Raw genomic sequence first — 21,997 nt, 5'->3', positions numbered from 1 at the left:
AAACAATGGTGAAAACTGATGAGACTGGATAAAACAGCTAAACTAGACTGTAACCATATGTATGTGCACATATCTTTGCGTGTTCAGGATATGTTTGGGCGTACTGATGTCTGTGTAGTCCATGTGTATATGCAGGCATACACGAATGTATGTCAATAAACAGATCCATCAAAAATCCAGCCATCAAATCATTATTTAACTGTTTAAGAGTTAGAACAAGCTGACAACTCAAGATTGCTTGAAACAAATCTGAATTATAAAAATACTAGGTTTTATTTATCACATTTGATGAAGCACAACAAATAATTAGCGATAAAGACTTGTTCTTACTTTCAGTTTATGAAAAGTTTTTTGTGAAATTGTGTTTTCAGTATAGTTTGTCATGTTTTATATTTGATTTATGCATTTTCTCAACATTTTTGTGTTACAAAACATACTGTTTAATAGATGGCGAAGACTAAGATGATTTTTTTTGTAATTTTGAAGTTAAACAAGGGGAGAAATTGTAACTCAGCAACACTGAATGATCAGTAGACAAAACTTTAAAAAGGCTACAGTACAAAAAAATATATAAAGAGGTAAATAGATAAACTTTGTCTATATTTTGTTTTATTCACAAATGCCGACGTCCTTCCTGTTCGTTTCTTTGTGGGCGTCACCCTGAAAACCAACCAACCAATGGGCTGCTTGTATACTCTCTTACACCCGCCTTCATGCGGTTGCTATGCCTACTAGACGTTTCTCCCTGATTGGCGGACGGAGCGGCCAATCGGCGTTGAGTTGGGAGGGAGTTTGCGCTCAACAGTGAAAACTGCCTGGTGAATTTCTACTACTATGACCAAACCGCTCAGGGTGCAAGTGTCGGACTGAGGCTGCTGAGAGACTTGGGGATGGAAATGGAAATAACCGTTGTTTGAAAACTCTGTACAGGTAATTTATTGTTCCTCGTCTTTCTGTCTCCTTCTGTAACATGAATGAAACTGAAAAAAACTGCGCTAATGCTAGGCTGTTAAAAAAATACCGAGGAGTGGGACGCACGTTTGTTTGACATTTGAACGGAGGGAAATTAAGCTAACCCTCCAGGAGAAACTTAAGAGAGAAAAGTACATGTGTGGGTTTAAAATATAACCTTTAACTAGAGTCTGAACTTTATCTTCGTGGCTCTTAAGATAATTCACATTACCCAGGAAGGTGGGTTTTAAGAGGCTGAATTTTGACATTGGTCTTCCTGACATTAATGCGTTTGATATTGTGGCTCCCTCTCAGAGCTCATTCTTGCTATCTGATGCTACTCAACAGTCATTTTTTATTTATTTTTTTATGGGGGGGGGGGACTGATGTGGGGTTATAGCTGTTTATTGAGCCTGTAAGTTTAAATGGATACCACAGAATGACACTGGTAAAATGGTTTTCCTGCATGCTGAGACAAACTGTCTTTTTGTGTGGAGGATTTTCTCTAAAACTTGAATTAATCATGTCAATTCTGACTTAAATCTTACCAATATACAACATTAGATGCCATTACTGACATTTAATAGTTTTAAAACACTTAAGTTTGTGGGTATTGTGAGATATGTTTATGCTGAACATTAAAACAGACATAAACATATATATATGTTATATATTTTCACTCGCCAGTTCATTAGCTACACAGTGTATTCTAATATAAAAGCCCTAATCTAAATCTTAGTCTCATGACTGTTGTAATGTTCAGTTTATGTCAAGATAGGTGATAATTTAACTGCATTTTTAAAAAAAAATATATTTACCCTAGCCCACTGACTAAAGAAGGGTTGTCAAAGTAATAGACACGTGTCGGTGTACAATGAGTAGTACAACAGACCACATCAAAATGAAAGCACAGTTGAATCAACAGCTCTCTGAGTCATTTTAAAACACATGGCTGGATACCATAACCTTCACAAAGCTAAGATTTAATGCAGGACTGTTGTATTGGAATGAGTTTGATTTCACTAGTGTACCTAATGAAGTGGCATGTGAACGTTTGTTGATACTGATCTGTCTGTCATGTGCTGAAGTCAGCTGATAATATAAACAATGCAAATGCAATGGTCTGTCTCTCTTGTGGCGATGATTTGAGTAAAAAAAAAAAAAAAAGAAAAACATGACCATTTAGCAAACCCACATACTGAACCAAAACCGCTCTAATGCTGGCGGTTATAAATCAGAGACCCCTTACTGCCTGGCGTTTCTAGGTTAGACGGAGTAAGAGCTGTGCACGGCCGCAAATGTTAGCCAGTCTGTCCTAGATATCCTGTGTGAACTGTTAGAGGTATGGCAGGTATTTGTCGGTACCTAACCTGCAGACAACAGCCGGCACTTGCACGCAAGCAAGAAGAATCAAATTAAGGAGACCTTTTAATAATAAACGGATTAATTATTTGGACTGTGATGTTGTTATTCGGTTTGAGGCTATCTTAGAGTCAAACCTGTTATCTTGCTGTATATTAGCTGACAGTGAACAGGGCCTTTCTTTGTTTTGTCACCATCTGTAATCCAAAACACAAGATCACTTCATAAATCAAAATAAAGGACTGAAGCTAGTTATACTGAGGCCTAAACTCTTTTCAGATATGAGTTTGTAAACATTATGATAAGACATGCTTTCAGTTTAGATCACATTTCTTCAGACACACTAAATGTTCAGATTTTGAGTAAAGAACGTAAATATGCATCAAACCGTTATGGTGAGAGATACGTATTAGGGGTTTCAATTGGACCTATCTGTGACCACAACAGCCTCCATCTTTCTCCTGTCACCCTTTACTGTATGCTGTCAAACAAAGGCAGAATTGAAGCTAGGTTTTGCCCTCAGTTTCATTGAGGATCTGAAGTGCAACTACTGTCTGGCTGCACTAAAGAAACCAGCCAGGAATTCCCCTTTGACTGCTTGATAGACGTATAGTTCTTCACCATGACATTTGACTTAATAAGCAAACAGCTATAGCATAAACCACAGTATTTGCATCTTCAAACGATGGCACAGCTGTCATGCTACAATGCTCTGTCTGCTGGCATCGTTTTTTTTTCTCTTCTTGCCTCAAAAAGAAAATGGCAGGAGTTTGAAAGCTGCTGGGTCTTTTGATATCAAAGAGGTAAACAGCACTCTCCCTTGTGCCTCGACTTCAACAGGAGATGGTCCTGTTGACTCAGGGTGAGTGGGTTGGAGGAAAAAAAGAACGAAAGGAGGTGGTTTACTATCATTAAAGAAAGAAATGCACCAGTATGACGAGGAACAGCTGCATCTTCTCTCCTGAAGTGTTTTCCTGCACCATCGTGGCATTGCAGTATGAATGGAAGCAGCTGTTTGTCAGTCGGTCGGTTGACATCTTTGGTTCAGACTGAAATATCTCAACAAGTATTAAACTAAATTGCCATTAAATTCGCTTCACCAGCATCGTCGCATGGTTGACGTTTGCGCGATATATCACAGAATATATGGGATGGATTACCACACAGTATGATGTAGTCATATTCAGTCTGTGTAAAGCTTTGTGATCCTACTCTGACTTTTTAATCTGGCATCATCAAAGTTTGAAATATTCATAATACTTTCTTTCCTGAGCATTGCAGCCTCATAAAAATACCACAGTAGCCTGGCTGTAGACTTGTTTAAACTACTCATCACTGGTTTGTGATTTGTTGCATAGTGATGATGAGTGACGAGGCAGGTGAGGTTTAGCTTTATCTTGCGAAATGATTTATACGCGTACTTGCCAGTTAATTAGGTACACTGGTCCTGCACCTAATGAACTGGCAAGTGGGCGCGTGTCCACTATGGCCATTCAGTGTCTTGAGTTGGAAAGCGGGTGTTTGGATGCATCCTATTCAAGAGATTATATCAGATTATCAAGTCCTACATGGTAACATACCACATAGTTTTACTGCTAATATTTCCACAAAGATCCACATTATGTGACGTGTTTACTGTAATAACAGAAGGCATTGGGTGTTTTTTTTTTTTTTTTAAAGAATTAGCTAGTCAGAACAGTTAGTTATTTTTAGACAAAAATTACAAATTTAAGATCATTACATTAGAGGATATCTTGTTCTTTTTGTTTTGTGTGATAGTTTAATATATATCTTTGCAACGTATGATCTGAGAAACTGGTTTATTTTTTGAAAATTGTCAGATTATTCGTTAATACACAGGATTAGATGTCACAATCCCTTGTGCCAAGATCCCAGGTAAAACACATTTAGAGGCCCTGTCCAACTGAGAAACCTTAACAAACCTACAGTCAATGCGTTATGAGATTAAACCTACAATCTAAATGAACTAATCAAATGCCGCTGGCTTGTGTAGCCCGCTCAGCAGCTAAACAAGCAAAGAAATACCAACCAACATGAAGACATCAGATACCTGGCCGAGTCAACAGCAGTATGCAGCATGTCATTGGGGTTTTCAAGTGGGTCCCTCCCTTCACCGATGTTTCGTTAAGTTAGGCATGAATTCCAGCGTCCTGGAGTCACCCCTCTCCACGCTGCCACTGCATAACCCCGTCCTTCTCACCATTCAGTGACTATCAACAACTAATCTTTCAATAAATTAGCCTAGCCCTTTTACGTTTGATTGCTACGTAAAGAATAATGAAAATTACTCACATGCAACTTTGAGTCCTTAATGCATTTTATAATAGTTTGAAGCTCTATTATTTTTGTTTTTATCTTATTAAACTGTTGTTATATTTTGCAAGATATGGACGCTGTCATATCAAACTCAGTTGAGCTTTTGTCTAAAGGACTCAATACGAGGACTTCTAGGAATCTCTCCATTTGAGACAAGCAGTTATTGACGCAATCACTTGAAAGTGAGGAGGCTGGTCACCTGAGAAGATTATACATACAGTGAACACGTACCCAAACCTCTGGTGACATCCTCAAGCTTTTGCTGACTGGTGGTTTACTCTCAGCTGTGCAGCCAATTACTAAACCACAAATTTTTTTAACCCCTCCAGGTAGGCAGGAAGATGGAGGAAGGCAAGGACAGCCGGCCGAATAAGAAGAGCTCCCTGTTTTGCATTTAGATTTGCATGTACTTGATGTGTGTGCCGAGGCGATGCTTTATGACAGCAACCTGCTGAATAGTCCGGTGGCTTGATTATTCAAGCGGCTGAGAATGCTCATGTGCACCCAGTTGCAACCATGCATAGTTAATCAGCAGGACTCATCAACATCCCTGATGACTCCTCTTTCTCTCTCTTTGACCCATGAAGATCTCATTACTACTACTTGTTGTGGTTCTGCCTTCCTTCTCCTCTGTTGGCTCTCCTACGACACGTAACAGGGTGCCCATGACAAATATTAATAATGCATGTCTAGCCTCTCATATGTAGGCTAGAGTGCTGCAAGGCCTCCCCTCGTCTTTGCCAAGCGGGGCAGGACCCAGAGGCAGGAAATGTGAGGCAGGAAACGGTAAAGCTAACGTGTTATGTAATGCAAACCAAAACAGAACCCTTGAGAGCTTGGCACCTCAATATTTTGCATTATGTATCGAGTGCTCTTACGGTTGCGTGTCAGGAATTTAGATGTGAACAGGTGACTACCAGCTGGATACGTCTTGTCGCAGCCTTCTGTGAAAACCCCTGCCTCAGGTTGTGAAAGAGTCCAGCCAAGGTCCTCTTGCGGCAGATGGGAGGATCCTGGGGCAGGATGGAGGAACGGGCTTGCCTCCCCGGCTCCGGTCCTGGGTCTGTTTCTGGGTTATTGATTCAGTTCATGCTGCGCTTACTAGGACAGAGCAGTAATGAAAGATGAATTGTAAAGAAAACAGCAACATGGAGGGTGTTATCTATTTAAGACACCCATTTACACACCATTTTACACAATATTAGGATGGTGGTCATAATGTTACGCCTGAGCGGTGCATATGTAGTTTGTCAAGCATGCAGGTAAAGGGATGAACCCATATAAATGAGAGGGAGCTTTGGAAATGCATCTTCAATCTGTCTTTATGCTGTAGACCTTCTGAATTCACAGCTGTCCCGCTACAAACCTGCTCGTGTTCGGACCTTGTCGCGCGCTCTCTGCTCTCACACAGCTGATCATGCCAGGGCTTGGAAGTGATGCTCGCCTGGCACATTGTCATAGACTGGACTGGACTGGGGTTGTATGCTGCAGTGACAAAAGCACATTCAGGCCCGGGACAATGGGGAGCTGACAGCCTGGGTTGTGTTTATCACTCTGCTTTCTCTTTATCCCTCTCACAGCCTCCTCCTGTTTACTGTGTTTGCCATGTCACTGCTTCTGTCTCTCGGTCTCAGTCACTGAAGGCTCGAGCACACGTTTACCAGGCAGCAGCTCGTTTGTTGCTTTAAGAGAAAAACTCTGCTCGGTGTTGCTTAGTCATTAAACACAGGGTGTAATTCTGACATGTTGTTGCCGACGATGTGATTGTTGGTTTCGGTGTGTCATCATTAAAGAGCAGGCTCTGTGTTAGTGTGTTTTTGTTGTGGGCTGTGCTGAGAGTGTTGTTAGTGATTGTAGAGGATATATTTTTTTTTATAATGGACAAACAATGATTTACCAGCAGAATACTGTATGTTTAGTAAGGTCACAGTCTGATGTGGACATTTAATCAGATGTCCCAGCCTCAGATAACAACGTGATTGACTTATCGGTTGGGTTGTTTGCTTTTGATCAATTGTACAATATAAAGATATCAGACAGTAGAGCTTATCATCAGTTTTAGATGAAGTCAAACATGAGTAGGCACGGAAATGTTACTTATTTAAGCTGAAACCAGAAAACTTTTCATGATGTATTCAAGCATGTGTTTGTTGTTTATGAATGACTTGAAGGATTAATTTCAAAAGCTGAAATGATTAGCCCAATAGTCAACACCCAGATAATTTACACTGATCAGGCATAACATTATGACCACCTTTCTAATGTTGTGTAGGTCTTCCCTGTGCCTTCAAGACAGTTGTGACTGTTGAGAACGGACATGGGCTTCTGAGGGTGTCCTGTGGTGTCTAGCAACAGATGTATTTAGTGGGGGGCCTTTGGGCCTCTGTGGATCATCCCACAGATACTTGATCAGTTTGGGATCTAGTGAGTTTGGAGGCCGGGGCCAGGTCAACACCTTGTGCTGTTCTTCATGTTTTTTTTAAGTTGTTCCTAAAGCGTTTTTGTGTGTGTATCTGTGTCAGGCTGCATCCTGCTGGGGATGGCTGCTGCCATCAAGGAGTGTCATTGCTATGGGGTGGGGGTGTCTGGTCTGGTCTAGGTGGGTGCTAAATGTCTAAGGGTGTATTCACACCTGCCTTGTTTAGTTCGATTAAAACGAACTCAAGTTCGTTTCCTTGCTTGGTTCGGACCTTTTTGACTGGTGTGAATACAATCACTCGAACTCTGGTGCGGACCAAACAAGCGGACCGAGACCCAGCTGAGGAGGTGGTCTCGGAGCGGTTCCTACCGAACCCTGGTGCGGTTCCTTTATGGTGTGAAAGCAGCCCGACCTCGATCCGACCCAAGTTGCAAAAATCTACCTTTTTGGATTTGACGAGCTCCCGTAGTTTTCGCGCATCTATCAAGAAGCGTCTGTGTGTCTGTCTGTCTGTGGCATGCATATGTCGCGAACCGTTGGCCCGATTGATTTGAAACTGGGCAGGTGTCTCGCTACGGGCACGAAGATGTGCACTGCTAAGTTTGACGTTGTTTGGATAAGAAATGTAAAATATATCGGTAAAATCGATTTTCTCCGCTCTAATATTTCCAGTTGCCTGATGACAGTTCTAAATTATTGCGCTGGCTCAAACGCTAGATGGTAACCATGGCAACGGAGACTCAACGTTATTTTACAGTTTACAGACAAAACATGAGTGATTTGATCATCTATCTATAAATCAAGAATTTCTTTTAACTTATTTGGTGAGTTTGTGTCTGTCTGTCTGTCTGTGGCACGCTGATTTGAAACTGGGCAGGTGTCTTTGTGGGGAGGAGACATGGGTCACGACAATGGTCACAACTGAAAAATCTTCTTCAGCTCCCACTATAGGAATACATACTTCCGACGGGCACTGCACTAGTTATGGGAAATGTAGGATAGCCCAGTGACACACACAACAGAGAGAGACACGTGAAGCAAACAAACGCAGGTAGGTTAGGTAGAGATGAGCCGTGGCTTAACCGAGCTCTGAGGAGACACGCTGCCTCCTAGATATCTGGGCAGATGTCCAGATATCTCAAATGCTGGAGAAAACACATAAAAATGCAGAAGTATATAAGATTTTTAGTAAACAAATGAGAGAGAGGGGATTCCAGCGCTCAGTTTATAAACCATATTGCTAGCATAATAACAAGTAGACCTACAGTACGCAAAGTCTCCATTGTAGCCTATTTACGTGGGACATTTGGCTTCCTTCTTTACCCCGCCTATACGTTTACCAGCTAGGGATGCACCGATCCGACTTTTTCAGTCCCGATACCGATACCGATACCTGGGCTTTGTATATCTGTCGATACCCGATACCGATCCGATACCGTTGTTGAATTAATATAATAAACTGCATACCTTCCACCTTATACCTTCCTTCCACCATGTAGAAGAATCTAAAGGCACCAGACTTTCCTAACTAAGACAAAATAACATAGATGTAATGTATTGAATACTTATTTATTTGTTATTTGAACAATTGTGCATCCAAATTGAAAATAAAATGTAATCAAACTTCTTAAAATAAATTTAAATAAATAAAATGTAGTAGTAGAAACAAAACAGTAATCAAAAGAAGTTACCAAACACTGTAAACATGTAAAACATATATTAAGTGCAAAGTACTGCAGGAATTCAAAATACAAAAGCAGCTGAACCTGAGAATAAACTACCCACATAGCAGAGACATGTGGGCCAGATCTGGCTTGAAGCCGGCACAGGTGGCGTTCACTCGGCACTGGCATACGGCATGTGAGCCGGACATGGCCCAGATGCGGCAAAGGCGGCACCGTCTTGACTCCGGCAGACAGATGTGGGCCACTTGTGGAGTGCCGAATTCGGCCCACATACCAGCTTAGACCTGTTTAGAGCTGTTTGTATTATAATACAAACAGCCGTCGAACTATTTGGCGTGGCAAGCGTGAAATGCCTCCACACACCCGACTCTTTCGCTCGCTCCATGTTAAACGCTCCAGCTCGTTCTTCTTCTTCTGTTTAATGGCGGATCATATCTTTACGACATACCGCCACCTACTGGACTACTACACAGGATCTCCAACTCGTTCCACCATGCTGCTAACGAATGACGAAGGATTTGCTGCGACGGAGGAAAAAAAGAAAAGAAAAGAAAAGAAAACTGGATCGGCCCGTGGATCGGTTAATTTTACCGATACCCGATCCAGCTATTTTTTCCAATATCGGGGCCGATACCCGATACCAATATCGGATCGGTGCATCCCTATTACCAGCCAATGGCTGAACGACCTTAGCACATGTGTTTTTGTTTATAAATTCTGGTCCGGTTGCAATTAATCACAGTGTGAAAGCGAACCGCACTAAAAAAAAAAAAAAAAAAAAAAAAAATTGGTCCGGACCAAAGCAAGTGAACTAACGGACCTTCCTGGTGTGAATACGCCTTAAGTAACATCCACATGAATGAATGCCAGGTCCAAAAGTTTTTCAGCAGAACATTGTATTGTCACAAGATGGTCAATGTAATTTACTTCTCCGATCTGTGGTTTTAATGTTGTGGCTGATCAGTGTATAAGCAATTTCTTTGATAACCAGTTAGTGCTTCTAGTCCACAGGTGTCAAACTGATCCGTGAAAGGGCCACTGTTGCTGCAGGTTTTCATTCCAGCCATGCAGCAGCACACCTGACTTGGCTCAATCAATCAACTGAACTGCCTTCACACAGTCAATTCAGGTGTCCTCTTGCTTGATTGGAACAAAAACTTGCCAGCCACACCCACTGCATGGGTGCTGCATGGTTGGAATGAAAACCTGCAGCCACAGTGGCCCTTTCACGGATCAGTTTGACACCCCTGTTCTAGTCCCTTTTTAAGCAAAACCTAAACATTTGCTTTCAGCTTCATAAATGTGATTATTTTAGCATGGTCTTGGTCATATGGTATTGTAAATTCGATATTAATTATTTATTAAATATGTAGTGTGAGTTTCTTTCTACCATATACATGTGAAGCCTTTGCCAAAACGAGTTCACACAATGTTTATTAAGCGAATCGGCAACAACGAAATCTGTGTGTATGTCATTGTACACAAGACTTTTAAATCAGTTCTCTGTGGTGATATTTACACACTGGTGCACCTGCAGTGATGAATTTTACATAAGTCGGCATCGATTGTTTTCCAGAGCTGTAGAGGGGAACAAGCGGTGAGACAGACATAGATTAGTTAACACTAACTAGAAGTAAAACAGAGAAATGAGAGTCATGAAGAATGAAATGGGATCTGAGACTTCCAAGAAAAGTTTTGGAAGAAGCACAGTGTTTAGAGGAAGGATTACAGCCGTAACTGTCTTGTTATCGTAAAATGTTGTTGATTCATTTCAAAGAGTTACGATCTTCTTCTTCATCATATGGCCAGACGTTCACGTATTTTAGCATAATTTCTTGCCAGACGTTTGTTAAAGGCCTACATACGCAGATTATTTTTTAAATTGTGAGCTCATTAATTAATACCCTGATACATACTGGTAATCTGAATGCTTACCTAAAATTGGCACTTGACTGATCATATCAACCCACACAGGTTTTGTATTCTCAAAAGAAACTACTAAATGTCCACAGTGAAGTCTTGCTCTAAATTACCAGTCTCGGCAGTGAGTCATCCCACGTTGGTAGATGTGGCAGAGTGCAGTAGACTGGGGGTGGCGGCGAAGGGGAAATTAGGCTTGACACAAAATGATCTCCCCTCCACGCTTCGTCACATCAGGTTTAAAGCTAATACTGAAGGACAGGCCGGTCCATCTGCAGTGCAGCAAACTCCAGCTGCTTCATAAATTCACTCTGTTTGTTCTTGTCATTTCTCCTTTTTTTTTTATTGGTCTCTCACTCCTGCACTTTAATCAATCATTGTGTAGATCTCTGTTCATAATAGGACACTGCTTTTTCATTATCAAGTAAATTAAAACCCAAAGATGGGAAAGCCCTCTTAATTTAGAAGCTGGGACTTCAGTTCTAGGAACCATGTTTAGACTGACAGTCAACTATTGGATGGCCATAAAATCTGGTGGAGATATTTACACTGATCAAGCATAACATTATGACCACCTTCCTAATATGGTGTAGGTCTCCCTTGTGCCTCCAAAACAGTTGTGACTCATCAGAGAATGGACATGGGTCTTCTGAGGGTGTCCTGTGGTGTCTGGCAACAGGATGTTGTTAGTGGGGGCCCTTTGAGGGGAGGGGCCTCTGTGGATCATCCCACAGATTCTTGATCAGTTTAGGATCTAGTGAATTCGGAGGCCAGCTCAACGCCTTGTGCATGTTTTTTTTGTTGTCCCTAAAGCATTTTTGTGTGTGTGTCTGTGTCAGGCTGCATCCTGCTGGGGAAGGCTGCTGCCATCAAGGAGTGTCATTGCTATGGGGTGGGGGTGCCTGGTCTGGTCTAGGTGGGTGGGCTACATGTCTAAATAACATCCACATGAATGAATATCAGGTCCAAAAGTTTCACAGAAGTCACAAGATGATGAACGATGAATTATCTCCTCCTGTGAGTGGTCATAATGTTATGCCTGATCAGTATGTTCCCTACAAAATCATCTGTCTGGATTGTTGGGTTTGTAATGAAATACGTGCAACATTTCCCTTCGGTTCCAGTTGCAGTTTGAGTTCATTTTGTGACAAAATATAAACGAGCACACTGATCAATCATTACGATCTAGCTTGAAGCCACATTTTGCTCTTAAATAACCTCACATGCAGTCTTCACCCAGTCTTCTGATTGCTTGTGTTGTGCTCCACACCTTCTTGTTTTTTTTTTTAATGAGGTGATTACACGAAGAACATTAATCTTAATTGACAGCTGAGTTCTCGCGGCAGACAGTCGACTGTAGCTGCCAAATTATTCTTCAAAGTACCAACAACATCCACTTTTCAGCCGGCTAGATACTGACGTCTGCAGGAGTTGCTGTAGCGGATGCAAGCAAGACCCACATGACCCAATGATGATGTGGTCAACAGCCTGACGTTAACGGATCCAACTTGCCTCCCTAGACCGACGTCATACGTACGCCTTTCCTATATAAGTAGATTGTGAAGAAGTTAGTAGTTCTGATGATGAAAGATGAGATCGATTTGTAAACGTTGGTGCATCTTTTCAGGAAACCCTTTTTATCCATACTTACTTATTTTTTGGTTTTGTCCTTTACCAGTTTGGATGCTTGTTCATGTTTACCCATCTGTTTTTCCAACATATGGCTGTGTTTGCTTTATTTTCAAAACCATCCACCCACCTCGTCTCATTCACTGTTTTTCACCTCCACCTGTCCTTTATCCTTTCTTTCCTCTTTACCTTTGAGTCATTTTCTTTCCCCCGTCTGCGGTGCTCCCTTAGCTCTTGACAAATGCGCCCATTCACAGGTTAGTGAGGGATCTTTATTCCACCCTTGGCTGTGTCATTACATTTAACCCAATTCCGTTTTTACTATGTCCTCTGCGAGTCAGAGGAGGATGCGGTTCCCCTGGCGTCTTCATTGAGTGTGTGGAGACATATGGGGAGTAATTCCTTCCCCCTCACCATTTCTCTCACCCACAGTTGGGGGGGGGGGGAGGCAGGTGGAGGTGGTGAGGGGGTGGGAGCGTGTGTCGAGCTTCCCTCCCTCCCTTCCTTCGGGGAGGCATCTGCTAGTAAACCCAAATCTGGCAGAAGCAAGAGGAAGGGAAATAAGAACAGCAACGCTTAGTCTGGGCGGAGAGGGTTCATCATTTATTTCCTGCAGGATCTAAATGGGCTGTCGTAGTTCTTGTTGGTGTATGAGACTTTCTTTCACTCCTCCCCATCTGCTTTTTTCCTTTTTTTTTAAGCCCTAATTTTTCATGGAAGCCATCTGTGTGTTGTCAGGTCGTGTGAGGGTGGCAGAACAAGAGATTAGTGAGGCTGGTTGCTTTCTCTGTCTGTGTGACGGTTAAAAATGTGATCCTCCAGTCTAAAAAAACATTTATTATTTTTTTTTATTTGTGGGACTGTTCTGTCTCTGCTTGTCTGTTTACCTCTTTGACCTGTCACATGTGATCAGCCAGCAACAAAAAGCAAGGGTTGATCAGACGTGATTGAATGTGAACAGACTGGCAGGGAAACAGGATTACACAACGTGGATAACCGGCAGAATAGAGCTTTGTTTTTGTTGTTAATTGTGCGTGCATGCATTTTTATTTGAATTTCACCACTTTTTTTTATGATTTCCACTCAGAGCTACACCAACCTGTTAATGCACATTGTTTTTCGTGGCGCTGCAGTAAGAGCTCTTGAAAGCTGAAGCCTTCTTTTCTGTGTCCAATTTTTATTTTATTTTCATGAGCGGCTGATGTTTCCCTGAATTTTACTGCGTGAGAAACTGAGCACATCTGCTTCTTTTTTTTAAAAAAAGCAATCCTCTTAAGTCGGGTTCAGACTTTAAAGTTTAGAGTTTCAGGCTGAATTGTGGAAGAAATAAGATTCGGACCTCGCTCTGTAATGAATTAATGTTAAGTGTATACAGAACTGCTCTTAAACAGCCTTGAACTGCTCTTACACCCATTGGGCCAGTCCCAATTAGTATCAGATGTGCTTAATATTTAGGATTTAGATGCATTTTAATATGCCAGTGTTATATTAGCATATTATTGTCTTCTACATCTCTGAATGAAGACTATAGATGCTCCGCGTTCAATGCATCTCTCCACCCATTTTCTTATCCATGCTGTTTTTTATCACTACAAAGTATTACGAAGCCTTTCTTCTTCTTCTTTTGGTTTAATTAGCAATTGACAAAGTAGCTTGCAGGTGTATTACTGCCACCTACTGGACTGGAGTGTACATCAGAAGATAGTCCCTGTTTAGTTTACCAATCGCTTCCCTGTGAATCACGTGAGGTGCTGCATTCAATGCTCCCTGACCCTGACATGATAATCTCAAGTAAAGGCATGATGAGCGTGTTTCGCTATTGTTTTAAAATGTTTTTGCAGCGTGTGCAACTTTTAAGATTAGAGAAAAGAAACAACTCCTGTAGCATGAGCCTAGTTTTAGATAATAAAGAAAGAAAAAGTAGTAAAAAGGTTACATGGGTACAAAGGACATGGATGAGCAGCAAACAGTGAGTAGCACAGTCATGTTTGCTTTGGTTATTACCGACAGCGAGGTCTGTGTAAAAGATTCCTCCTCGCTGGTATCACTTTACCTCTACTGTGGTGACGAGACGCTGGGTTTCTAAGAATCTCGCTTCACCTGAAAAAACCCTCTGTTCAGACACCATAGCTAAATCCTAAAAGCTAGTTTAATGCGTTCATTGAGTGGAACTGACTCTCATTTATCTGCTGCCTGTACAGTTTCGTCGTTTTCTTACATTTTAAAAACGTCTTCCTCTCTTTTCCCTGAATAATCAGACCTCCATGTATTGTGCATCCCATAACAGACACCGTGGCTCTGAGAGTGAAGCACAGAAGCAGCTCAGACTGATCACATTTTTAAATGTCAAGCCTTCCGGGTGTTTACAGTACAGTATTTGTGTCCTCGGTTGGCTGATGTTTTCTGTTGCTGTTAAGCCATATTTGCATGAGGGCACACACAGCAAAGGCCAAAATTTCTGCAGACATTTGATTCCCGAATAAAACTAAATGTTATTGAGTGCGAGAAATCAAGGTCACAGCGTGTCCCACTTCCTCTCTGGGTTTTGTTTGCTTCAGAGCTGAACGTGTAGTTGGAACCAGATGGAGAATGCTGGATGTCAGCGACTTCTATACATCCCACCGTGGCAGGTACCCACACGGGGTCCCCCGGTGCACACCTCTCTCTGTCTTTGTGTTTCTGGATTGTGCTGTGTCGAAACTGTGAGGATTAAATGGCTAATCATCTCAGATGTGCAGTATGTTTCAGTATGGTGCGCCAGGCTGTCACAAGGACGAAACGAGTGGCTTCTTCACCATCGTTGTGTTTCTGTTTTTATCAGTGTCCCCTCTGCCTCCCCTCTCTCTCTCTCTCTCGTCGCCTGAAAACCATCTGGTGGTTCGGTCGGGATCACTGTTCCGCCTGCATGGGTATTTTGACATGAAAATCTGTTCAGACAGCATTTAAGGACAGCCACTTAGTAATATTTTTTGGACACTTTTTAAATATTACAGTCAGGCAATGAAATATTCAGTTTGAAGTACAGATATATTACCATTCAAATTGTGTGCTGTGTAACCTGAAGTTCAAACCAATTAGTCAGCATATAGTAAAGGCCAAAGATGATGCTGTATTAATCTGGATGTACTGTACAAATCATAAATGATCAAACACTAGACATGAATATATTTTCTGTTTAAAGTACAGACAAGGTCGTTTATGGCAAAAAAAAAAAACATCGTGAGCTGCAAGAAGAAATTATAATCGACCATCCAGCGTGGTCTGTCTTAGGTGAATGGGAGTAGGGCTCTCTGTGTTAGATGTGTGCAAGTGGTATTTGAGTACAGGAAGTGAATGTATTTATATCTTGTTGTCTGTGGCCAAACATCTTGTGGTGCAAAGAAAATTATAAATAATCTTCAAAGTAATCAGACAAACCCCACGCGTGCAAACGAAAAGTTCACGAACTTATTACCTTGCTTTATATTTACAGTGTCCATTAAGTCATTAGCATATAGTCCTGATACAATTCCTCTGCGAAACTGGTAAAAAGGCGACATCGACCTATCACGGAAGCCTGCTCTATAGTGTTTTCTTTATTTTTGGCCCTGTGGCGCCGAGCTGTCCTCCTCTGCCAAACAGAAAGCTGTCGGCAGGGCTTCAGGTCCCACTGCTGAGCTAATTAACAAGGTGTGAGGTGTGTCAGGTGTGTGTGTGTGCGCGTACTATAGGTCTTGCTGTGTAAGTTTCCATGTGGGTTGCTGTTGTCTGATGCCAGGTCACCAGGCCCGAGTTGAGTCCGTGCCATTACAAGGAAAGGGCTGTTGTCAGCACACACACATAAACACACTCCATCAGCAGAATAGCAGATAACAGGAACCCTGTACGAGGGCAGCCTGGGGGAAACACTTACCACATTATGGACGTTTTTCCAGATACCAATGCTTTTTGTGTGTTTCTTTAATGTGTTTGTGTCTCATTAATAAGTGTGTCTGCATGTGTGCACAGAGGGTCAAAGGACATGTGCTCAGGCGCCTCTTGCATGTATTTCGTCTTGCGGCCGCCAACTAATTTAAAAAAAATGCCTCACTCAGGAAAACTTTGCAGTCAGGAGAAGTCAAACCTCAAATGTTAGATTTTGAATGTGAATCTGAGTCGCACGGAGCTCTGTTTTGTTATGATGCGTCTGTCTTTTCCTCTGAGAAGATTGCTTAGAGTGCATGTGGTTAAGAAGCACAGTGTGCAAGTTATTACCTCAGCGTGCTCATCAGGCACAGAAGGCCCGTCTCTGTGCACGCCTGCTTTAACACTTATCATCCTATCTTTTATAATCCAGATTAGAAACATACGCTGCAGCCAAAATAAAGCCAGTAGAATTGACAATTCACTATTAGTCGTTGCTTTTAGACTTTACTGCATAGTCAGCTCTTGGTAATGCACAAAGAAATGTAACCTTTGTCCCTTCAAAAGCAATGAAGAAGACTGACATTTTCGGGGGAGAGGGCCTTGGTCTGGAGTTGCTTCGTTGGGGAATAATCATGCTCCTGCATAGATCTGTCGGACCAATCAAGTCATTAGGGCAAGCTTTTTGCAGTGATGCACAGAAAAGTAACTGCAATGTATTCATACACTTAGGACTGTGCAGTTGCGCTCTATAATGAAGTCCCAAATGCGTGTTACGCCAATGTATCAGCCTGATCAGTGTATCGTCAGACTCTGGAGATTAACAGAGTCGTTGCTAGAAAGCGTGGTACTGTAAAAGCATCAATAGAAGGGATGTTATTCAGTCAGCAAATGTGGGTAGATTAACAGCAGCATCTGACTCTGAACGGCATCTATCTGTGCCACAAGCCCCCGTTGTCTCCACCTCTCCACCTCTCCTCGGCGGTTACCTCTTGTCTCCTTTGCCTCATTCCATCCATCGCTCTCTCTTCACTCTCTTTCCTCCCCCGTCTCTCCTGTCACTCCTCCTCTCTGCCTCCTTCCTCGGGCTCCCTCCTTCCTCCAAGCTCTTCCTTTTGAAGTCATTTGTTAAGCTCCTCTCTGGCCTCCCCCAGGAGCTCCCTTCCTACACTAAAGGTGTCTCAGGAGCTTTTGCAGAGAAAGGAAGCTTGTTTATGTGCAATTTGCTGAGGCTTTGATACTGCAGCGTATTGTCAGAGGGCAGAAGAGGCCGAAAATAAGTGTGTCTCCCAAACTGTCAAAGGAAACTCAAAAGGCATCCTTTAAATCACTCTCCTCAGCATTTAGACTCTTGTGTGGAGAAAATAGAGGTCAGACATACTGGAAAAAAAAAAAAAACTCTTGACGTCAGCCTTTTCTCTAATGCAGCTCTACTTCTTTTCTTTTTTTTACAGATAGCTGTGAATCTCTGAGTGAAGATGGCCTTCTTTCAGAATAACTTCTGGGTAAGTGTCTTCAAAACACCTGCAAAGGAGTCATAATGGTGATGCAGAGAGACACAGGCGTATGACAGTTTCTTGATCTTTACTGTAGCTGAACTTTAGCTTTAGCTGCATCTCATAACTAATTCACCTGCTATAGCTGAATTACTGCTCTGAGTCACTGAGCCTTTCATTTATACTCTCGGTGGACAGCCGGGATCCTGGCTTCCTGCTGCTCTGCAATTTCAAACAGGAAGTGCTTGCTAACAATAGGTGCACCTATTTTCTGCCACTTTGAAATCAGCCTCATTCAGATTATTCTTTTCGACGGACATTTTCACTGCTGTGTTAGGTAAATGGCCCAATTGTTATTCATGTTATTAATTATTTCAGGGACATTCTTGAAGCTTAAGTCTTTAGTTGTCTTTGATATAACTCTATGGTATCCAGCAGGTGAAACATTACTTTGTTGTTAAGATCAATATGACACCCGAGCTTCAGTCTCTTTTTAATAGATTTTCAGATAATTTAGCAGAAAATCAGTTCGTTTTAACAAGAGGAAATGATTATCTTTTTAATTAAACAAATACATCAAACTGTGTGGCGTGTCAGGGTTAAATGAAGAACTTAATGAAAATTAGAAAATGGTTGTGAATCTACTACTGGAATATCTGATTAAAGAACAAGTAAACAACCCTAAAGGTGTTTTCAAATCAAAAATTTGCACAGTTTTGACCTCTAGACGTTAAAGCTGTAAGCTTTTCCTCTCTTCTCTGTATGTTTGTTAAGCAGATTCACAACGCCTCAGGGTGCTCACGAATTCTCAAGATGAAATATTATAACTGGATGTGTCTTTGCGTTGACTATAGCCCAATTTGCACGCACTAGTTTTATCTAGTAATTTGTTATAATCGCAGATGTCGCCTGCGATTTTAATCCCGTGCAATTCGGCCATGTCTGTAATTTGTGAAGTAGAAATGACTCCACAAATGACCTACCCTCTTTCTGGTAATACAGAGGTCCTGTGATAAAACTTATCCAGCACGAATTGGCATCTCTGTGATATGGTGTTGTGTCTTGGTGTTGAGACTTAAGGCTGTGTTATAAATCAAAATCTGGACAGATGTTGGGGTGGGCAAAGTCGGGATGTCCTCTGACATGTGTGGAGTGAACCGGAAAGTAGCAGAGACATCATAACTGTGGATAGTATATTTGGTAAAACAGAGTTTGCTTATCCTGTGTAAATGCGCCAAGCGAAACCACGATGTAGGGGTCTAATTTCTAAATCACATGACGTCCCCAGGTACAACTAGTCCTCTGCAGTTTGTCTCAGTCTCACTGCAGGTTTGATTCAAGCGAAAAGCCCAATTTGCAAAGTTTCAACTTATTTTATGTGACATTTCTGTAATAAGATAGGGACACGTCAAATAATTAGCGTTGACAAAGGCCAGCGGTAACGCTTCCTCTACATCCAGCAGCTGGCTGGCTCACGCTGCTGTTAGCTGGGAGACTAGGAAGAGTTACAAACTGTCGTGCAGAGTTGGGCTCTCCTGGGTCATGCTAATAGTGCCAATGGTGCAGAACACTCTGGAAATACTGGGCCGACTATCGGCTTGGTGTGTCATGGCCCCTTTGTCAATGTTTAAGAAGGCATCAAGTATTTATACCCACCTCTAGTCTCATTACGCCTGTCTGCATGAATCACAATTTTGTAAACACTAAACTGGGTGTTACCCAGGTTTCTTGTGTTAAAGAATATTTTCAGAGATCATTAGAAATGCATTTCAGGTGCACCACTAGCACTAACAGTATAATTGAACACATAAAAATTCAGGTCATTAGTAACCTCAAAAACATTGGATTTATTGCACTGTAGCAGATTGTACAAAAAAATCTAGCAACTTGTCTTAATTATGTTGTTACCTTGCTTAATTTTCATAATAATTAATGGCCTCATTAGTAGCTTTGCCCAGATGTGTAAAGCAGAGGAGTGAGGCTCTTAATCCCTTCAACATCAGCCTGGTACACCAACGTCAGCTGTTGCAGACACTCTCTTTCTCTTTCTCTCGGTCATGTTCTCCTGTATCCCCTCTTTCTCCTCTCTACGCTCTGTCCCTGCACACCTGCTACATCTATTTCAGGTGTGACCTACTTCCTACACCTTATCAGACTTAGAAATGTCCTCGGTAATGGTTTTGCATGTTGAACTAAAATCGGATACATAAACGAGACGGCTTTTAGAGCATTTAAGGTTCTTATATGGAAAATATTTTTCCCTTATTATTGATTGTGTTTACGGATTTAAACCTGAGGCAGATATAAGGAGTTGTTACCTATGGATCCCGCTGTGATCTTCTGTCTGTGTCAAATATGAAGTGATATCTCAAATGTTTCTGTCTGCATTTGTCTGAATGATGGTCCATCTATGATTTGTATAATTAATGGATGAAGCACTCAGCATGTAATGATATTTACAGCTGTTTTTGAGATTTAAGTTGGTGGATATGGATGTGCATTTATAATATTCTAGTAATATTGTGACCTTGGTGATTGTAGCTGTTAATGTATTCGTAGTGACTGCAGTCTTTGTGATATATAAGTGGTAGGCTCTTATAAAATAGCAGTTTCTAAGTTGTTCTTTTAGCTCATATAAACTAATATTATGTGTTATATTCTTCTACTTGTGTTCCTGCATATGTTGTTTACACACAGTGTAAAAATGTGTATCCCACCCAGTGTGCTTTCAGACTCAAATAGCTGTGTAATACAAATCAAGCCCTTAGTTAATTAGCCAGCTCTCAGCCACTTGGGAACAAGTTGCACACACAGACCCTCGTCTTGTTTGGCTCAAGAACATTCACAGCCGCTCACAAAGCCTCCTCATAGCACGCGGCCCTTTCCCATTAACTATATCAGAGACGTGCTCACAGCGCACAAGGGGTAGCTCATCGGCTGTAATTAAGTGCATCCTGAGCAAATTAAGGCGCTGATAAGCCTTAGGAACTCGGTAAGAATCTATGCTGCTTTAATATGATTTGAATCAAAATCAAGAACATAAATCCCTATTTCAATTGTGATAATAAACCTTTTTCAGCATGCTCTGGATTACTTTAAATGTCTCACAGACGCGTGTTTCTTGTCCCTTATACTGATTCGACCAAAAGCTTGTGCTTCAATCCAAGAAGGTTATTGTGATCTATCGGTCAGTCTCATTTAAAACTACTGGACATATAATATCGGCTATAAAGTGAAGTACGCAGGCTTTCTTAAATTATTTGCTGCAGGGGAATCCTGCAATTAAGCAAAGAACACAACCGGTGCCCCTTTCTCCAAACGCTCCCTCTGTAGTTTTCAGTTTAGGGTAATTTCATTAACTGAAAATGTGATGATGTGCATTCTTGAGGCAAATTAAAGACAAATTAAACTGAAGTGTTTAGGGCTTGTTCCTTGTTATGTTGTATAGTTTTGATGCCCTGTTTTTAGCTGATCACTTTACAGTTACTTTTATTATTTCTGGAGAGCTGACATGGAGCATATACCTAAATTAAGCTTAATTAAATTACTATTTAATGATGCACAGCAACCCCGGAGGCATTATTTCCATGACCAATTATTTGGTCATTTGGTTGCATTTACAACGTCTCAAAATGTACTCTAAATGATAAAGAAAAGCATAAAACCTTCACATTTAAGAAGGCGGACCATACATGAATCTTGTTGTGTGATAAATCAATTAATTGATGTGTTGCAGCTTGAGTTTTTAAGAAATGCCACGCGAATATCATTATGCTGCGTTAGTACTGTTATGTTTCAGTTATTGTAAGCTAGTACTGTTCCTACTACTCCCCTTTCTGCAGAAGCACAGTAAGATCCGCTTTTCATTGCTTCTTTTCAACTGAGACAGTCTTTTAATTTAGTCGGGATTTTTGTTGGTGGAAAAAAAACACAGCATAACTGGAATTTATTATTAAGGTGGCCAGTAGGAAAAGCTTTAATAATACTCCTTCTCTTCTCCCAGATCAGGCTCTTCTCTCTCTGCAGTGACCATAGAAAATCATTTAAATAAACTTTATCAAAGAATGGCTTTAAGGCTCAGATAACTGTTCAGTTTGGGTTGTACAGGGTACAACACAGTATCGTCTTCCTAAAAAAATGTTTCCTTCGTTGCCTGCAGATAGAAGAGTGTGTGTGTGTGTGTGTGGACCAAAACACACACAAGCCACTCCCGATGGGTTTTTATTATTGCCTGCTTCTCAGTTTAATGATGCCAGCGTTGCTGCCTTCCCTTCGCTTTGAGTCATGTGGTTGTCTCATGGGGTGAAGAATTGTAA

General features: G+C 41.4%; 1 protein-coding gene across 3 annotated transcripts in view; it reads left to right on the top strand.

The window, feature by feature from the left end:
- The first annotated feature begins 302 nt into the window (after positions 1-302).
- The window catches only part of fcho1 (FCH and mu domain containing endocytic adaptor 1), a 65,131-nt gene continuing 43,436 nt past the window's right edge, over positions 303-21,997 (top strand). For 2 of the 3 annotated variants that reach the window (XM_084548152.1, XM_084548150.1), the window contains exons 1-2: positions 303-930; positions 17,640-17,690. In XM_084548152.1, the coding sequence (XP_084404278.1) occupies positions 17,664-17,690 (27 nt within the window). In that variant the 5' untranslated portion in view covers positions 303-930; positions 17,640-17,663. Of the gene's footprint in view, positions 931-17,528; positions 17,691-21,997 lie in introns of those variants that run through there. The other variant, XM_084548151.1, reaches the window with a different exon arrangement.

The sequence above is a fragment of the Chelon labrosus genome (assembly GCF_963514085.1).
Source record: "Chelon labrosus genome assembly, chromosome: 7".
In the NCBI taxonomy this organism is placed as follows: domain Eukaryota; kingdom Metazoa; phylum Chordata; class Actinopteri; order Mugiliformes; family Mugilidae; genus Chelon; species Chelon labrosus.
Note: the sequence above shows the minus strand (reverse complement) of the source record. Positions and strands in the feature narration are given on the sequence as shown.